General features: G+C 41.6%; 1 protein-coding gene across 1 annotated transcript; it reads left to right on the plus strand.

The window, feature by feature from the left end:
• The first annotated feature begins 4978 nt into the window (after window positions 1–4978).
• On the plus strand, window positions 4979–11068 carry ndfip2 (Nedd4 family interacting protein 2). Its single transcript, XM_068309567.1, has 8 exons — window positions 4979–5181; window positions 7564–7804; window positions 7941–8071; window positions 8216–8303; window positions 8399–8523; window positions 8615–8681; window positions 8770–8882; window positions 8954–11068. Exons 1-7 carry the CDS (start codon window positions 5155–5157, stop codon window positions 8871–8873), a joined length of 783 nt encoding a protein of 260 aa, XP_068165668.1. The 5' UTR covers window positions 4979–5154; the 3' UTR covers window positions 8874–8882; window positions 8954–11068.
• Window positions 11069–20200: the final 9132 nt, after the last annotated feature.

Genomic DNA, 20200 nt, shown 5'->3' on the forward strand with positions numbered 1-20200 from the left:
CCATTTGTTCTGGTGGAGCGATGGCTGGCGGGTGAAGGGTGTGTGTTTGTCACCCTGAAATTAATTAAATGAGTTTGTTAACAAATAGTTTGTATTAAGATTCTGCTCAAATATGTTTTATTAATTTTTCCCAGTGAGTATCTTATTTCCTTATTGTCCCAAACTACAACTTTTTTCCCCCAAAGTTTATTTTTTAAATTCAATGCACTTTATTCCCCCCCAGAACAATAAATATGACCATAATTATACTTATTTTGAGATTTGTGCGGGAAAATTGAATTTATCAGGGGGAAAAGTGACATATATTACATTAAAAAAAAAAAAAAATCATATTATAACTTTGCTTTTTCTGCCCCCTGCTGGCTGCTTCCTGTATACACAGCATACGTGCATGCACAGAAGGATGAACACCCCCCCCACTCAATCAAGCACAGCTTTACCCACCCACACACTCATCTGCAGACACAGAGAGGCGTGCATGTGTGATTAATGCTCTCCATTTTTGCATTTCTCGCTAATTAGCAGCTGCTTGTAGCTCAAACTGACAGTTATTTAAGAGACATTGTATATCGCCGGCGTCGATAGAGCCATAGACAGCATAATTACACGTTTAATTACTCCATGTTTGTAGTTTGTACTGTACAGGGGCCAATTTCATGGACAGAGTTTCTGCCTATTTACGCAATTACCGCTCTATCCTCAAACAGAGAGGTGGGCTGACTTTCTAATGAATCCTGGCTTATTCATTATTCTTTAGAATTATTCCAACATTTGCTTGTATGCAGACAGATTTTACATTAAATGCAAGATTAAAGACACGCATGCATCCATTCATGGTGCATTCAAAGGTACTCATGGCAACAAGTGGACATCAGAGTCTCTTCCTCTGCATTTTAAATTCTATAATTTCATACATTTGAGTCAGGAGTGACGTCTTCTTCTTTTTTTCCCGTAAGTGCTTTGTGTGTGACGGCCTTCATCTGAGAGAAGTGCACCAACCGAAGGTGTGACAGAACAAACAGATATGTTTTCTTTTCAGAAAATAAACCTGCAGGAACATTAAGGCTGGTTAGTTTCAGGGAAAACTCACTTTGAAAAAAGGGGATCTTTAATTTTTACGGAATATTTTCTTTCAAAAAAAGGATGTAACTTTTTTTAAAAATTTATTTTACAGAAAATATCTGATTAATTTCCAAACTATGACTTCCTTCTTTTGGTGCATTTCTACAAGAGGGCAGCTGAAGGGAACTACAGGCAAGCATTCAAAAAGGAATTCTGTGACACTAGCAATGTGGACCCAAAAAATAATTTGCAATGCAAAAATGTTCAGACAGAAAAAACAACCAACACACACACACACACACACACACACACACACACACACACACACACACACACACACACGAAACAGAGTGACAGAGGAGGGTGCATTCCTCCACCAAGGCCGAGTGTGACTCACCACTCCATCGACATCTACGGAAAGCCCTACAAAAACACATGAATAAAAATGAAAGATGACCACTTCCCCCCCCCCCACAAAGTGTATTGGAAATCAATATTTTTTTCCTAATCAGATACAAAACAGCAACAGACAAATATTTGTGAAATCATCTGAAATTCATGTTGTCATCATTCCAACTCCCTTTTATTCCAATTTTCCCCTCTAGATTATGAAGCAACATCCACATCATGGTGTGATGGGACTGACAACCACCACAGTTTGTGATGTTTTAATACATCTCTGGAGTTGTGTGTATGACCCCCCCCCCCCCCCAGGTGAAAAAGAAACATCATAGTTTGTATTCACAGGGGTCAGAGTGATGGAAGAAGTCCAGGACTGCAAACAGGTGCATAAATGATGCATTAGCTGCTACGAGCAAAAGCTGGACTGCAGAGAAAATAAATGTAGCTAGGTATGTACAGATTGGATGCTGCAATGCACCTTGGGATTTGTAGTTGACAACAGCTTGCGATGCCTTTTTAAAGTCGGTGCAGCAGATCCTTTTAAATTTCCTGATAAACCTCTTTATTTGAGAAAGAGTTTAATTTATAGCATTGAAGACCCCCTCTTTTTCTTCGACCCCCCCCCCCCCACACACACACACACACACATATACTGCACTTTCCCTGCAGTCCCTTATGCTGTTTATGCTCAAGATTGATTCATGGTCCTTCATGCAGGAATGTATTTGCAACATTTTCTTTTTTTTTATTCCCTCTCCGCTGCACGCCTTTTGCATCCAGAAAATGTAAATTCACTGCAGCTGGGTAATTTAATTTGTGGCTTATGCCCCTGAAAAATCTAGTAGATGTCTTCTCCTATAATACACGATTCCATCAGGCTCTAATAAAAGTGCTCACCTCCAGCCAACCAGCAGAGCTTTCATGACATTAAAACGAGTCTATCGCAGCGGAAAGCTGCAGCATCTGACTGAGACACCCACTGTTTCTTTACATAACACCTTTTTATAGCACCTATTTACCTTGAAATGATGTTGCCAAGTAACAACATCCTGATGGTGTGGTGTTGAATGTGTGTGTGTGTTGAGTGTGTTAGGAAGGGTGGGGAGGATTTTGTGCATGAGTGGGTGTCTGCTTGCAGGTGTGCGTCAGTGATGGATGCTCTGAAGTGCCATCATGGGCTGGAAAAGTGGAGTTCTAATAGCGGCTAGGTAAATGGCTTCAAGCCCCTCTTTGCTCTCATGCAGATCTGCTTTAAATATATATTTTTTTTTTTTAAAAAGGTGCAGGCGTGGATTCATACATCATTCGCCGCACCTGAATCCCGACTGCTGCCAATTCCCAATAACACACAAACGGAGAAACACTTTATGATGCAGCACATTGCATTTTTTTCCCCCCTCGGCATATTCCATGTCGTATTTCATATTTCTGAACATCTTTCATTCCCCATCCCTTCGTCTCTGAGCACAAAGAGCTCAACTGATACATGAACTCCTTCTCAGTGAATGGGATTAATCCATAATATATGAAGTATATTAAAGGGACACTGCACCCATACATCCAGATTTCAGTGGTCATCTACGTGTGCACACACACACACACACACACACAAGCAAAGTTTCGTCCTTTTAAATTACATTCTTGTAATTTTATGAATGTAATACTAATGCATTAAATATCACTGACAGATTTGTGTGAACTCTTCCTTTAATGCAATGCATTTGACACATTTTTAACTTTTTGCTAAAAATGCCTCAAATTCTATTACCAATGCACCACAGATGTGTTTTCCTCCCAAATGTCCTCTATGCAGCTCACGCCAATTATAAAAATAAACGTTCTGTAGGTTACATAGTTTTCCAACATCCCTTTTCAGTCAAACCATAATGGTTTCTGAACCTATTTGTGCTTAATCCTTGAAACTCCTGCACTTGCATTCAGAAATATATCAAGAGTCTATTATTCTCTGATCCACTGCGGTGCTGATCCAGGATTAGCCCAGAGGCAAGAACACATGACAGAGTAAATTTCAGAATGAGGTAAAGGCGCAAACCTGCCTCAATCTGCATGGTAAACAGATGCATGATGTTTTATGCATTCTGCTTGGAAGGAGAAAGAATTCAAACAGTAAACCATGTCAAATGAAACTCATTTGTGACCAGCAACTCTTTGCTCAAGTCCATGACCATTTACCATAATAAAGTGAGGACATTTTGGATACTTATTTCAGCGTTCTGTCTGTGAAATGGATTATTTATTAGTATTATTTATTTTTGACAGTGAGCTTAATGTTGGCAACATATTGCAGAAGGCATTACAACCATGAGGATGGAGCTGCTTTTAAGTAGCTCAGGAGGTTCAGGTCTGGCTTGTTTCTATGGTTTTGCACATGCAGAAAGACAGCTCCCTTGGTTACTAGAAAATGGGATCAATATGGTGCTTTGCTGTATTATTTACTGAAGGTGAAAGACAGCAGAACTTGAGTTTGTGCAAAGATACACTTACAAAACTAAATCTGCAGTGCAAAGATTTGCACTGCAGTTTGCAGTAGAAAAGTTTGCAGTAGAAAACTCAATAATATGCTACAAAATAAATTTGCATGCATTTTGTAATGTTCAATATGTTTCACACTGAACAACCCATCCTCACTGTATACTCACTTGCACCCAGAACTGTCCTCTTTTCGATAAGCGTTAATATCAGGTGTTCGTATCAGCTCTGCAGGCTTAACATGTTTTGTCATTCATGATTATAAGCATTTAAATGGTTTATGAAAGGCTTTTAATCTCTACTTTTATTTTTTAGGGAGAACAGAACCAAGGAATAGTCTTCTTTCATTTGAGCCATTTTCACTTGATATAACATGAACCGCTGCTATCATTCATGATTAACATTTAAAAAAAGGAAAACGTGATGGATCCTTTTAGAAATGGGCTTTGGCTCCACCTAGCGGTTTAACTATTCATTGCTTTTGTTTGCGTTTGCGTCATCACTCTTTTTGAAACCGTGGAAATCAGTAATAAATTTCCATCGTCAGTTATACAGGAAGCAGTCTTAACCCGGAAATAAAGAGTTCAGACTTCAAAATAAGAAAGACTTCAGTCTAAAGAACAGTTTTGCGTACACATAAGAACGACTTTTACAAAAGGAAAATATCGCAATCACGATCAAACAGAAATGTAGTAATATGGTTAAAAAAGCATTTACATTGTTGATTGAATAATTTCTTCCTTACTATATTTCTGACTGAAAAACAAAAACACAAGGTCCAGCCTGATCCGGTTCGGACGGTGTTGTGGATTCAGAAAAAGGCTACATCTTCCTTGTATACAATTTTAAAGTCAGAGCTCTTACGTTATTACAACCAAATTGCTTATTACGGTGTTACTTCTTAATAATAATAATAATAATAATAATAATAATAATAATAATACATTTTAAAGTATTTTATTTTGACATGCTTGATCGGAAGTGTAAATCTCTAGACGCAGCTTGACCTGGTTAACATTTACCAACAACAGTGCTTCTCGAAGCAGGGCTTCCTACATCGCAGCCATTTCTTTTCTCGTTCATTACGTCGTTTTTAACGTGTATCTTGTCCTGTTTGTAACACAAATTTAATCGTGACAACAATTTAGATTTTTTCCTTGTTTCGTCGGCTGGCTTGTTTGCCAGCTGAATTTCGTCGGGATGGATCCAGCTAGCCGATACCAAGTGGTGAGTGAGCGGATCAGAACGTCTGCTAGTCGGCCTTTATGCCACGGAAAACAAGGCCTTCATAAAATTGAGGCTCCGCTTATTTAAAAAAAATGTTTCAGGTATACATTTAACACTTATATTAATTTGTCTCTTAAACATCCCTTCCATTGTATTTGGCCTTTTTCCAATTCCGTCGATTAGTTTCGTTATGACATTTAGCCTCTTCTCCGGTACTTCCGCGTTGGCTAGGCTAATGTTAGCATTTCTGCCAAGATTCAATTTGTTGTCGTCGAAAATTGACACTCAAAAAAATCACGTTTTATATTTGACAGCCTTTACTGGATACTTTTTTTTTAGGTTATAATGTCATTCCACGGTTGACAACAAATGCTAACAAGTGTAGCTGTGATTGTTAGCTACCTACGATAATCCTCGTTAATATTCAATGTGGCTAAATCATACGTGACTTAGAAAGCAGCATTTGAGAATCATAAAAAACAGTTTGTTAGACTCACCCAAAGGTAACTACACTAGTAGTTAATGTTATTAACTAGTTAATAAACCGATAACCTGTGATTTGTTACAACCCCGTGAGTTACTCATGTCAGTAAAAAGTTAAACAAAGTTTAAAGACTTATCAATCCCGAGTTAAAAAGAAAAACATTTTCAACCTCATCGTTTGGTTCATAAATGGATTGAACTGGAGATGAAGTTCTCTTAAGTTTCTGATTTATAATCAAACATTTATTTATTTATTTTTATTTTTTTTGTGCTATTGTGGCTAGTTTAAGATTAAGTTGCTTTTGTGCTTCTAATTCTTGTGATTGTGGTTCAGTGACTGATAAACCCAAACTATTGTGTGTGAGCCAAAGCAAATCGAAGTTCGACCTTGATGGGCCACGGGTGCTTCAAGCGAGAAGGAGTTTTTGGGTACATTTTGGACCAAAGTTGAAACTTCTGTTATGTTATTCTCATGCTATGACGTAATCGCCTGCGTGTGTGTGTGTGTGTGGGGAGGTATTGTGTTTCTGACCTTGATCAGAAGCCAGTTGTCCGTCGCTCATTCATTCATTACTTTGTACTTCGACCCTGGGAGTATTTGGACAAATTCTCCTGTGGAGAAGACTCTATTACAGGTTGATCTGTTATTACAAAGGTTGACAGTGTGGACCAGAGCTGGTGATCATTAATTGGTTGACTAAGTTACAGCTTCTGTACTAACTTTCCACAGACAACATGCTCATCAGTATCTGCAACGCTGTATAGTGCAACGCTTCTAACCCAGGGAAACCCCTGGAGATTCAAAATATAGTTAAAATCTGATCGTAATTGATCACTGTTAGCTGAGCATTGTTCACCAACACATTTTGATTGTGTCTTAAATGACTTAACATCAGGTTTTAGGACTTTGAAACAGTGTTTGATTGCTTTGTATGTTCAAAACTCCAGCTTAAAACAATTTTATTAACAGGGAAATAAAGCAAACAAGACCGGTCTTAGTGTCAACAACGACAACACAGCACATGATGGAAGAGTTCCGTCTCTATTTCATGCTACTTCCCTTTTCTGTTTGTTATAAATGTCCTATATTAAGTTGAAAAGTTCCCATCCGTCATCTTTTAACTTTTCCTGAAGTTCAGAAATGTCTCATCTGACTGAACAAGTTGAACTCGTTCAACGTGACGGAGAGCTTGTCTTTTATTATCTATGCATCACATGGTAAGTCTGCTGGTGGCTTCTCCCAGAGCCGTTTAATGAAGGTATCTGATGTTATGTTAACTTTCTCAAGGGCACCTTAATGGAGGCCGCTGGAGGAGCGGAGGAGTCGTGGCCTCATTTTGCACACCCAGATTTTCCTGTATCCTTCACATTCCCATCACCCCACTGCAATTTCAGGAGGCCTTTGGCTCTTTTTCTTAATGCAGCGACGTCGTTAACAGAATCTTAACTTACTGATGACACGTCCGTCAATTTTCCTCAGGTGACGCGTTGACTCTCGTATCTGTGATTTCAATGTCAAGCGTCCTGCTGAGGGTCAACGCCGGATGGCTTTTACGCCGCCTTGCAGACATACTTTCACTGGCAGTAATTTCATTCCAGCACATCTTTCAAAAGACCTACTGATGGGATGAAATTAAGATGATTAGAGCCAAATGAATGTATCATTTGGCTTTAGGGGAAGTATAGATCTGAAGCAATCTGATGATTAAAAGAAAATATGAATATGGGACATATTTCCTGCGACTACATGAGAATTTAAAAAGGTCACGGCTGCTCCATCCTGGTCAGTCACTTCCTGTTATATTTCAACCTGCTCGGTTGTCAGCAACATGTTAAAATGCTAACCTTAGAGAGGTGTTACTGAAGCGTGTGATCGACACTTGTCTTCTTCTCTTCCAGCTGCACAACGAGGACGACTCCTCCGAGGCCCCCACCAGCGAGCAGCAGCCCTGCACCTCAGCCTCAGGCCAGGCTGGTGCTGCCGGTCAGGACCAGGGTCAGGCCCAGGCCGGCCCTCTGCCCGCTGCGGCGGCAGGGGAGGCGTCAGGATCGCAAACTCAGGGGGAGGGGGAAGCGCCTCCGCCTCCTTACGCCTGTATCGACCTGGGGGCAACCGCCGCGTCACCTAGCAGGAGGAGGAGTAAGTCATTTTCCAGTTTTCCGGTGGTGTTTGTGGCGTCGTCTGGCTTGTTTGCAGAATCGTCTTTCCTTCTGACTTAAATCTGATTCCCATGATGCATCATTTCTAACCGAGTCGTGTCCTTCTCCCGCCACAGATGCTCATTTCAGTGGCGATTTCCCAGTTCCCCCGCCCTACAGTGTCGCCACCTCACTGCCCACATACGATGAAGCAGAGAAGGCCAAAGCGGCGGCCATGGCTGCCTCCACTGTGGATGCGATACCACGGGTAATGACACACACACACACACACACTGCTCCTTCCTGGTTACAGGAAGTATTCTTTTAGATTTTATTGTCCTTTGAGGAGGTTGTGTAGCAGGTGTGTCGGACTCGCCGTTTACATCCGTGTTGGTTTTTTTGTGTGCGTCAGGACGACGAATTCCCTCCTAGAGACGATTTCAGTGACGCCGATCAGCTCCGAGTCGGGAACGACGGAATCTTCATGTTGGCCTTTTTTAGTAAGTCTCCCTCTGTTTTTTAACAGCAGTAACGTCTCTAAATCATAAATGGTTAATTCCTGCTGTATAAATTAACGTTTGCCCTCGCATCTCAGTGGCCTTCCTGTTCAACTGGATTGGGTTCTGCTTGTCCTTCTGTCTGACCAACACCATCGCCGGACGCTACGGAGCTATCAGCGGCTTTGGCCTTTCTCTCATCAAGTGGATTCTCATCGTCAGGGTGCGTTCATAGTTTCTGATGCTCCTTTTATCTTTTTATACCATCATTAACGCCACCATATGTTTAACCACGGATTCCTTCCCGTTTCCAGTTCTCCGACTACTTCACCGGCTACTTTAACGGTCAGTACTGGCTCTGGTGGATCTTCCTGTTGCTCGGTGAGTTTGTCGCTTTCCTCTTTTACTATTTCAATACGCTTTAGCCTCCATCTGTGAAGTGAATCATCCTCTTCCTCCTCCTCCTCAGGCCTCCTGCTCTTCTTCAGGGGTTTCGTGAATTACTTTAAAGTCCGCAGCATGTCCGAGAACATGGCCACCTCTCATCGGACACGCCTCTTCTTTCTCTACTAAAAAAAAAAGGTGGGTAGAAACATCTTAAAAGGAAGTCAATCTTTGCTGTTTGACCCTGACGGTTTCCTTCTCCCCTTCAGGTTTCCACGCCATTCCTTTCCAATGCGAGCTCCATTCCCTCCCCCCTCCAATGACCTGACGGCGGAGTCTTGCAGCGAAGAGAGGAGGTGGGAAGGAACGATGGAAAGGTGTAGGAAGAAAATGTCAGCGGTCTCAATTTACAAACGTAAACGCGATCCCACTCCAAAGCCTCGACTTCTGAACCGAGCCGGAAACACACGACGATCACGTCTCTTCTGTTGCGTTCGTCTCCGGTCTTCGTCCTCCTTTTGATTTCCCTCTCCCGTTTTTTACGGCCGTGTGAAAAACCCACAAAAACTCGAAATGAACGCACGGCGAAAAGATTTGTGCCGATTAAAGGAGGTCGCTTTAACTCAGCTGCTAACTGTAGTGTAGATTTGATCGACAGCATCTCCAAAATAGACGTGGAAACCCAGTCTGAACGTTTGAGATCAGAATTCCGTCCAAAATTTGCCTTGTTTGTCTGTTTGTGACAAATATCAGGTGCGTATTTCCAACTGAGCCCATTTGTAATTCTGTATATTTCACTCTTGAGTGATGTCATCACAGTTTAAGCCATTCCACACTTTTATTGTTCAGGGTGTTTGTTTATTTTTTGGGGTGTTTTTTTTTTTTTTTTTTTAGCAAGTCTTACTTTAAAATCATGTGATGTAGCATTTTTTGATGCCCTTGTGTAAAAGTGGCCAAATCTCATCAGCGAACATCTTTATCTTGTTATTGTTCCGCGTGCGTCTGTCAGTTTAAGCGTCCCAAACCCAGACGCGTTAGGTGGTTTTTGTACCAAACACAACTTCGGACTTACTTTTACTGTGACCGGACAGAAAACTTAAAAATGTTTAAATGAAGCCCTGAAAACGGAAGGAGGGTGGATGAAGTCTTAGCTTTGGAACAAATTCTCTGACTCGTAAAAAAAAACTGAAGCGTCTCGTCGGTAGTGATTACAAGATCACGTGTGTGTCATTAAGAAAATCAGAAAACTTTACATATGCACAGAAATTCTTCGCTTTCTTTGCCTTTGGATGATAGTCGTCTCGCTGACTCGACCTATGCAGTAGAAACTCTCATCGATCACCTTTCGGAGGAAGAGGTCTACATTTATATCTGGTTTATTCAAGATAAGATGATGAATAAGCCTTCCTTACTACCAAAACGTTCTGTTCTGTTCTGTTCTGTTGTGTTCTGTTCTGAACCACATCTTTAAATAGAAAATCATGTTTCTCATCTCTTTTGGGGCTTGGATTGTCACCGACACTCATGTGACGCTTCTTTTCCCTCAACTCCACACCGATTGCCAAACACAGGAAGTAGAGTAATACATGTGAGATTCAGGGGCTGCGGGATAAATCAGTGTTTTTAGGCCAACAGTTCCGTGAGTAAAGCTGAATAAGAGAAAACAAAATGCAATAAAACCGTTTTCAATGTGACGTTCTGCATGTTTTGCATGACGCCCATCACACAAGATTTTCTCTGGAAGTTCCTCATTTAGCTCGGATTTTATTTTCACGCGGTGAGAACGTCTTTTTTTTCTTTGAGGGCAAACACATTTTGATGATGTGACTAAATGAGAAAGAAGACGGTGATGGAATCGGGCGACGTTAACTTGCGCGCCACGGAACTGGAGCCTGACTGGACAAAGAAAACATGCTTTTTTTTTTTTCTCCTCGATGATTTTTGCAATCCAGAAAACTAAATTGTAAATACCAGCTAATGCCAATTCATAATAATTGCACTTTGAGAAATTTGTGTACAGTATGATTTGTGAATCTTCTCAACTCGGTGTGGCAGGTAAAAGAAATATTAGCCATCTTGAGTTTAACTGGAATTCTCAACCATCCCAAATGGATAATTTGCCTTTTGCACTTTGTTATCGACGTTATTGTGTGTTGTTTCATTGCTCTTAGCCTGAACTTTCATAGCTTCAATTTTGGTCAACATCTTTATTCTTTTGTTTTGTTGACTCTTTCATATTCCACTAAAGCCTCTTTCAGCAATATCAATATCTTTAATAAATTAAAGTTCTGCTGCATGATTTATTCACCTGAACAGGTGGGGATTCGTCTAGTTTAGCTTTATTTCTAAAAAAAAAAAAAAAAAAAATGAAGGAAAAAAAATAAGATTGCAGCCATCCTCTTTTTTTTGTTTTTTTGTTATTGTTGTTCATAATCCTTGTAACACCTTCTGAAACAGTTGTTATGCATTAGTTGTAAACTGGAATTAAGTTAACAGATGAGAAGTTGCAAAAAAAAAAAAAAAAATTCCAATAAAGTTCTAAATTCTACCTGATAATAGTTCTGGGGTTTGTTTGTTGTTGTTGTTTTGCACTGATTGTTTTCAGCACTTGCTTCCATGACGACGAAGGAGTTGTGATCTGATTCGTTCATACATGTCCCGGTGTTGTCCGCTTCCATCTAGTCAATCATTCAGCACATTTTCTGCTGTTGCTATGAGACTATCAGTGTGAAGTCGTCCTTCAACCAGCTCCATCTCCCACTTTCTGTGATATCATATCTTCATTTTGTTCAAGAAATAACCTGAAAATAGTAGTACTCTGTATTTAGCACAAATAATGTCCATCATTATAGGTTTAAAATAGCTTAAAGTCAGTAATAACAACTGCATGTACAACACAACCCAGGAAATATACCCAGAATATTACAATAAGCAATCAAAAAAAGAAAAAGTGATTTTATAACTGGTAATTTGGGTTGTGACTTCATTGGTGCAGGTTGTATTCATCATGGCCACCAGGTGGCGCTAAACGCCTGTTATGGGATTCCAACATGGGCCCTTGATGAGCAGCTCACTTCTTATCTGGGTCAACGACTTATCAGTACCTCCAACCCCAGATTGTCCTTTTACGTGTCTCTGCTTACTCATGATAATAATCATCAGCCTATTTCTCACAAAAAAAGGTACAAAAAAAAAGATTTAGCAAAGCGAAAACAGAATAAATTTATATTTGTCACAATTTCATAGGTAAAAACAACACTAAACCTCTTCCGGTTTTATCAAAAAGCCCTTATGTCACTGATGTTTTTGATGTATTTCTTAAGCTCAAAGGATGATTTGTCATCAATTGTAGTTTGGGAGTGATTTTATCTCCCTGCTACATCAATATGTCCTTCTATCCTTGTTTCTTGGTCTATTAAACAGCCTGTATCATCACATGGCTGCACAGGTCTTAAAATGTTTTTATGAGACTGCTCATCATTAAGTAGATAAGTGTCAAGTGAACTAGACAAACTGGTCAAAGTACCGGTAGGTCATTGCCTGAAAAAAGTTTTTATTCCTCATTAGATACAATCAGGTACATTTCTTCATTACAGTTGTGTCAGATTAATCCCTCATATCACACAAAATGCTACTAAGCTTGGCATGCATGTAGCATAGCATGTTGGTACTGTATGCATATTTGTGATGACTTTGCCGGGGTGTACCACATGGAGGCACTGGTTGCACATGTTTAAATCATCTAAACCGCTTGTTCTCCATTGACGTTTGGCCCCGGTGCAGATTTCTCAGTTCAACTGCTTCTCAGGAAGGGTAGAAAAAGATTCCCGTGATCTTCAAGGTCCCGTAGACAAGAGTCGATAATCGCAATCCTCAACCAACCATGCACCTCGGGGACAACAGCGACATCTTCTGGCAGTTTCATATCAGCCAAGTGAAAAATATTTCTGGTGGATGCAGAAAGATCTGCAACCTGAATCTGGACTTAAAAGTCGAGATCAGATGAGGCGTCTTTGCACGATAATCTGATCACCTTGAAGTCCTTGAAGTCCTCTCCTTCCTCCTGACAGGTCTCTGGTGTTGCTCTTCCCTTTGCTGCTTAAATTATACACCAGCTTTTGATCGATGTCACATTAGACGCTGGATGTTACCCGTAGCGTTTTCTTTTCCCGACTTTTAAAGTAGCAATTTGGAAAATAATTTCTTTTTCATGTGGAATTTTGCGTCTCATGTTTTATATCCTCTTCCTGGAATGTCTTTGTGGTCGTGATGAAACAGATACCTGCACGCATTTCCAGACCGGATCTTGGGGAAGTTTTTCGCGGCGTTGCATGTGGTTTTGTACACAGGATGTAAAAGAGATGATAAAAACTGGGATAATTCGTAAAAGGTTATACAGTAATCCCTCGCTCATTCGTGCATCAACACATGCAGCCTCACTACATCGCGGATTTTTAGTAGGTAGTCACGTGATACCGTACGCGCATTCTATTGACTGACGGAATCCGGAAGTGCGGTACGTTCCGTGAGTTTTTAATTTTTGCAGGTGGTTCCTGGAACGTATTAATCGCAAGTAACGAGGGATTACTGTAAACATCGCTGCAGTGAACACGGCAATCGAGTGCAATCGTATCGCTGATACTAGCATTTTAGGGATGACTGTATCCTGAAACCAAAATCAGTGGCTTAAAAAAAAAGAAGGAGAAAGAAAGCGGAGCTAACGTCGAACAGAGAGCCTATTCACGTAATGGGTTTCTGTTCCCTACTTGCTTACCCGCCCGCCCCTGGCCCCAATCTGGCCTCCTCTCTTTATAAGACCATAATGACTGACCCATTTACATAACTCCCTTCCGGTTTGCAAACGTTTCCCTTTATGAGCCCTGTCTTTATTCTGAACTCGTTCTCCTCTCTCTTTCTAGTCTCAAGCTCAAAGTTCCTCGTTTTTTCGGACCAGGTGGAGTCCCGTCTGGGCCGAGCCCCAGCCCAAAGTAAACTCTGTCACATGTAGGGAGAGAAAGGCGGCCGGGGAAGTGTGCTGATAATCTCTGTCAACAGCGTATCGGAGAGGCCTCGGGCGCCGGGCTACTGCCAAGAGGACATGAGTCCACACGTGCATGAAACCGACTGGAAGCGAGAGTCTGCTTTATGTTTGAGCGTCCAGGTCGGAGAGGGGGTGGGGTGGGGGGGTGGACGGTTAGCTGACTTAGACAAAAGCAAGAGTTAGCATTCTGCTAATCTATAGCTAACGTGACAGTTTGGTATGGGAAAAGAAAGGCATCGGTTCTAGACTCCAGGTCCAGAGAAAATGTGAAATACAATGAATTAATCTATTATTGCAAAAAAAAATAAAAAAATAAAGGATTAAATTTTGGTTAACATCATGATGGTCTAGTTAAAACAAAATAAATAAATTTTAAAAAACGCTGCATCAAATGAACAGACGAATACAGAAAATAGATGTCTCCTCTTATCCATGAAGGAAAAGAAGATTTTTTTGGGGTAAAAATGCTATTTTTCTGAAATACTTTTAGTCCTGTCCTTTTTTTTTTTTTTTTTTGTGGACAACAATATTGCGTGTTGATTTCATCATCGTCTCATGTTGGTCGTACAAAAAGATGTTTTTCTTTCCCATCACTTTTTTTTTTATAAACAAAATTAATAAAAGTGAAATGATGCTGATTTGGGAGAATCCCTAAGTTTGAACCCCAGAACACAACAGTACGACTTTAGCGCAGCATTTGATCATCTGCTCCTTTTGATCTCATTTTAACTTCATTATTTCTTCATTCTGTCAACATCAGATTCGCAAAAACAAAAACACCTAGCGTCGTTCATTGATAACTACCCATGCATGTCACTCAAAGAGTCTTTACCCCCGTGGCATCAGGTGAGGAAACATGTAATCTCTTTGGCACAAGTTGGCATAAAACATGTTGTTGTAGAAAAAAAAACAAAAAAAACAACTTGTGTGTGTTCCGCTCCTTGCATTTGCATGTGCACACATGCCTCCTTCATTCAGGAGTCACTGCAAACATCAGCGCCCCGGGCCATCTTTTATAACTACACAAAAAGTAGGTGTGGAAAGGCTCCAGGACACATACCTGTCTGTTGTCGAATGTCAAGCATGAAACTGTGACATTTCACAAGATGTTTAAAATGTCACTGAAAACACTTTTGCCGACGCGAACGCAAACCTACACATGGATGTTGAGGGCATTCCCCGCGATCATGAACCCTGGGAAGGTTCCAACATGGGTATGACTTTTAAAAAAAAACCCAAAGTATTTGTCGAAGGGTTGTGGATCTCTCTCCAAAGTGTTAAACCAAATATTATATTATAAAAGTGTGGAAAAACTTTTCATTGATTCTGAGCCAAAAAGAAATTAACAGCAATATTGAGCAACACAGTATTTACACATTATAAGGCGCACCTAAAAGCCTTTAATTTTCTCAAAAACTAAGTGCGCCTTATATATGAAAACTGTTTTAAAATTCATTGAGGGTGCGCCTTATAATCCGGTGCGCCTTTGAAACAGCCGTTAGACCCAGACAGTGTTATTTTTCTTTTTTGTTTGACTTCTGCACCATTTATCCTCTGTTCCGATGCAGGACCGGGTTTCTGGAACAGCGCTTACGATAGGCACTCGTCCACAAGCTGGTACAAGCTCAACGTGAGCAAATATTGACATTATCTCGCGGATGCCTCCTGGTTTCCTGGTTGAGGGATAACGGAACGACGACGGAACCCCTCATTAAACTGTTAAAAGTCACATGACACAGTTCAGCGAGTCCAGGTCGTGTGTTTGGTCCCAGCAACAGCGAGGGGATATGTTCAAGACAGAAAAACAACTGCAGGCATTAGCTGTTTAGCATTAGGTGGCTAAAAAAATAAAAAAAATAAAATTTTATATATATATATATATATATACACTGGAATTATTCACTAATGTGCCCAATCTGGAGTTTTATGATTGAGTAATTGTCAACAAATATTTTAACATTCATCATTACAGGAAATGTAATTCTGTTTTTCTTCTTTTCATCCTGCTTTCACCTTGTTTCCTTACTTAAACAGAAGAACTGTGCTCAAGCATGTAATTGGTTTCCATTCCATCCCTTAACAACAATAGACTGATATGAAATTGCCTATACATTATCGCTACACCGCAGCAAACAGTCGCGGGTTGCGTTCAGTTCTATTTACACCAACACAATGAACTCGACTTATTAACGGCGAGCAGCACCTGCAGCAGCTCTAATTTATTTCCACGGATGCTGTTTGGAACTCTTAACACATGAATGCCTCCAAATTACAATGACAATATGAATCTATTGTGAAACCTCGTATTAAGATGAATGTCGCTATTTTACAGCCCCACCTTCCTGTTTTTATCATGAAAGATATCTGTGGGTCAGTCAGTCCACAGCTTTTTATGTCTTTTCATAGCGATCCATTCTAATAGCTGATTTTTTTTATGAACTGGATTGATCCTATGGACCTATTTATTGATTTTTCTTTTACTTTTACCAATCAGATACTGATAATTTTTTTTGTTTTGTTTTTGTGAAGTTTCTGAAAATACTAAATCTTTGCTTTTTTTTTGCTTTTTTTTCCCTTCATTTCTGAGAAAATGAGCCCAGATGAAGTTTACATTTTTGATTTACATGCAATGCATGTAATTTGGCATGGTGCAATTTGGCCCAAAACAATGGTTGCATGGAATGGAATGGACTATCTGTTGGCAATATCCATTTTTAATGTTGATCTGAACGCCAGTAGCTCCATTTTGAAGCCTTAAACAAAATCCACTCTTGCATCTGGCGTCAACGGAGCAGCTCACTTTATACTTGATGACATTTCAAGCTCTGGGTGTGAGCTCTCGGGTTTGCAGAGAGGCCTTCGCTCCCTTTAACTCCTTCATGTGTGGAGAGCCTTGACACGTGGAGCCGTGGAACTCCTGGAGAGCGAGCTCTTCGTATTTTCACAGCAAACAGCCCCTCCAAAAAAGCTCTCGCTCCCTCTCCTCTACCTCCGAACAGTGGCCTCCTTTCATGGCCATCACTTAAGGGCCCTATTAATAATTTGACAAGTTTTCTCAAAGATTAATTACGGCCAGCTTCGAGGCTGCAATTACTCAGGGTGGAGAGACTCCGTAAACCTTCTCCAGCTCCATTTCCATCCCCAATTTTCCACTTATCACCATGTCAATGGGTGGGAAGGGTTGTCTAATAGTCTCACTGATGCATAGATCTCCATTAGTTGGAAGGGAATAAACAGCACTTATTGGCAAATACTCCCAAAATTCGCTGGCAGATGCATGACCGGAATCAATAAGAGCAAGCTTTTAAGGTTAAGATGTAAGACGTAATCAAGACCTGGCATCATCGTTTGGAAAGTGATAAGTCTTTCAATTTGTTAAGATGATAGCGCCAACCTCTTGACATGAAGGCTGAGCAGGAAGTCTAATGCCAGTGTTACTACTAAAATCTTATTTTAGCCTGTAAGCACGCAGATCTTTCCCCAACAAAGGTAAAGCCAAGGGGAGACTAAAATGTTGGAGTAATTGAAAAGTTGATAGTTACATTGGAGAAACTGTTGAAAGACGGTGCAGGTAATTGGGGTTCATCCACTGGGGAGCAGGACCAGATTTTAAATTATGATTATCTGGTAACTTGGCAAAAAATGACAAGTCCGGTCTGACGCTGCGTTCTCGATGTGATCCGAACAAGCTGGGCTCACCAACACTCGACGCAATTAGCGACGGAGTTTGACACGCTTCTGGCTCAGCACGATGAAAGTGTTGAACTTGTGACTGTGGGTGGGGTGGGGGGTGGGGGTTGAGGCGGCAAGCAGCAGCCAGACACCACACATCACCGCCGGAGAGGGGAAAGGCTCCTGTCCACCGCAGCAGATGGTTGGTTCCGAGCCAGGCGGCCTGCGCTCGAGTTAGCCCGTGAAAGCCTGTGTGTGTGTGAGTGTGTGTGTGTGTGTGGGGGGGGGGTACAATGCATCAAGTGTCTCCATACTGTGGTCTGCCAGAGATAAGAGCCACCTGCCCGTCCCATTCTCCCTCTCTGTTCAAACCCACTACAACTCCTATTCATTACAGGACAAATGAGGCGCACACACACCCGTCATTGACGTATATCATTCAGGGTGTGGATATTAATTATCACGGCGCGAATTGCCGCATCGTTATCGCGGTTCAAGTTAAAAATGTTTATAGCATGAAGCGCTGGAATAGAACAAGTTCAGATGTTCAGACTGAGAAAGGGGGACGGAGAGGTGAACCGGGAGCACAAAGCCTAGATTGTTCCCCCTCGCTGTCTGTCCCTGATAACAATGAGGCATTCATTTGCCCCGCAATGGGCCCTAATTAATTCCAACTTTACATTCTGACCTACAATCTCCCCTTGCTCACCCCCCTCTGCTTTCTCTTGGATCCATCAATTAATGCAGCCTTCTCCTTCCCCTTGAAGCCAACCTGACAAATCATTATCAGGGTCTCCTGCACCCCAGGAAGTCCACACTGATCTGGAAAGCAATCCTCCCATCCTTCCTCCTCCTTTCACCCTCGCTCGAGTCGAAACGCACATGCAACATATGCAGAAACTTCAAAAGCTCCCTGTCGAATAGAGCTTTGGTGGCGTATCCTTTTCCCTGCCCTACATCCCAAATTGGAGGGTAGATGGGGGGGAACTGGAGAGCCGGGGGATCATTGCTAAAACCGAGACGACCAGAACGGAGGGAGAGAAAGGGAGGAGGCTGACAGAGGAGAGAGGGGATGGAGCATGATGGAGGAGGGTTGACATGAAGACAGAGAGGGCATGAAATGTGTGTGTGTGTGGGGGGGGGGGGGGGGGTAGGGAGGAAGAAGTGGCGGAGGGGTGGTGAAGAACAGAGGCCGCTTTGTCGATAGCCGCGGCAAACTTTACGGCAATCAGTTTGCCGCGGCCTCAAAGCGCAGCCGTCTGTGTGTGTGTTTCTGTTTGTGTCTAAACATGGAGGAGCTGGGGTCCGCCTCCATCCCAGCAAACACATGGAAAACCCATAGACACATATGGGATAATAGGTCGGTTCAAGCGGCAGTAACATGGAGCTCATTGATTATGTAACTTCCGCTTTTGCACATTGGGGATTATTGAGAGGCCAACAAAAATACAACTGAGACGGTATTCTTCCGGCTATAAAAGAATGACTCTTTGGCTAGAAGCCTTTATACACAGATTATATCTTGAAGACCACACCGAAACATCAGTTGTAGTATTTATGTACCCTGTATGGATGTCAAGTAGACTTCCTATTGTACACGATGTAGGGATGACTTCATGGAGGGAAAACTTCCAAATAAAGGATACGATAGGAGATAATCTGGTGTCAAGAGATTGGGTTGGGTGTAGGTTTCTATAAGCATACCTAAACTGTGACAGCTTGCAAGTGATTGGCTAGAAGAGGATGTAACAAGTTGTGATTGGATGAAAAGGAGAATGAACCTAAACATGGCAGAAAAATGTATTACATGCTGACAATATGTGCAAAGAGATAGCCGGTATGCACAATTGGAACTATCCAAAATTACCTTTATTGCAGCCTCTAAAGATGCCCACAGGTGTGGACACCCAATACCCGCCCCACAGTACTGTCAAATAAGTTATGCTTATCTAGCAGCTGCCATACAGGGGCCCAAAATGTTGTGTTAAACCAATTACATCCAGTTGTCTCATCCAATTCAGACAGTTTTGGTCATTTCAGGAAGAAGTTGGTGGAAAATAAGTGCTTGTTTGAAGATGTCGCGGAGATTTAAAGCATTGCAGGGTCTAATAACTTCCCACCCTCTCTCGAAGCTTTCTCTGAGGAACCCATTCATCCTCCTTTCCCTGGGTGTCACAAGCCAAGGCCTGGCTGCAGCCATGTGGACGGCCTGGGCAGCGGAGCATACGTGTACGAGAGGCAGACAGTGGGTTTTGGTTTGTAAGGGTCTCTTTCTTCGGGGTCATTGAGCGCAGGTGACCACAGGAAGTTGTTTTCCAGAGCTTTTTTTTCCAATGGTGTGTGTGTGTACAGCTTGGGACCGTCTGACCACAGGAACTTCCTCTTTGGGCGAGCGCACACACACACACAAACACAAAGATTCCCAAATACATGCTTATACACTCAGCTGCACACACAAAATTCCTCAAGGACAAGCACTCCCATGTGTGTTATTCATCTGGTAATGGTGTCAGTGTGTGCAAAAGGAAAATCAATGTAAACGGCGGTGTGTTCACGAGACCTTGGACACATAGGTATTGATTTTGCCTTTTGTTTTTGACCGTTATCGGACATAGAGGTGATTTAGTCAACGCGGTTGCAACATTGCAGTAAAAGCAATGCTGGGCATCGTATTGAAAAGCATATAAAACCTTATGATGTCAGTCATTAATTTGAGTCATATGGCCATAAATGGTAAAACCTCTCCTCTATCATGGTGGACATGGCTTGTTACTTTGATAGGCGACCAAACTAGCAAGAGAGG

The sequence above is a fragment of the Antennarius striatus genome, chromosome 24 (genome assembly GCF_040054535.1).
Source record: "Antennarius striatus isolate MH-2024 chromosome 24, ASM4005453v1, whole genome shotgun sequence".
Classification (NCBI taxonomy): Eukaryota; Metazoa; Chordata; class Actinopteri; order Lophiiformes; family Antennariidae; genus Antennarius; species Antennarius striatus.

Coding starts and splice junctions, on each gene's coding strand:
- ndfip2 (XM_068309567.1), top strand. CDS start 5,155: ATGGATCCAGCTAGCCGATACCAAGTG. Junction 5,182..7,563: donor CAGCTAGCCGATACCAAGTG/GTGAGTGAGCGG, acceptor CTTCTCTTCCAG/CTGCACAACGAGGACGACTC. Junction 8,072..8,215: donor CTGTGGATGCGATACCACGG/GTAATGACACAC, acceptor TGTGTGCGTCAG/GACGACGAATTCCCTCCTAG.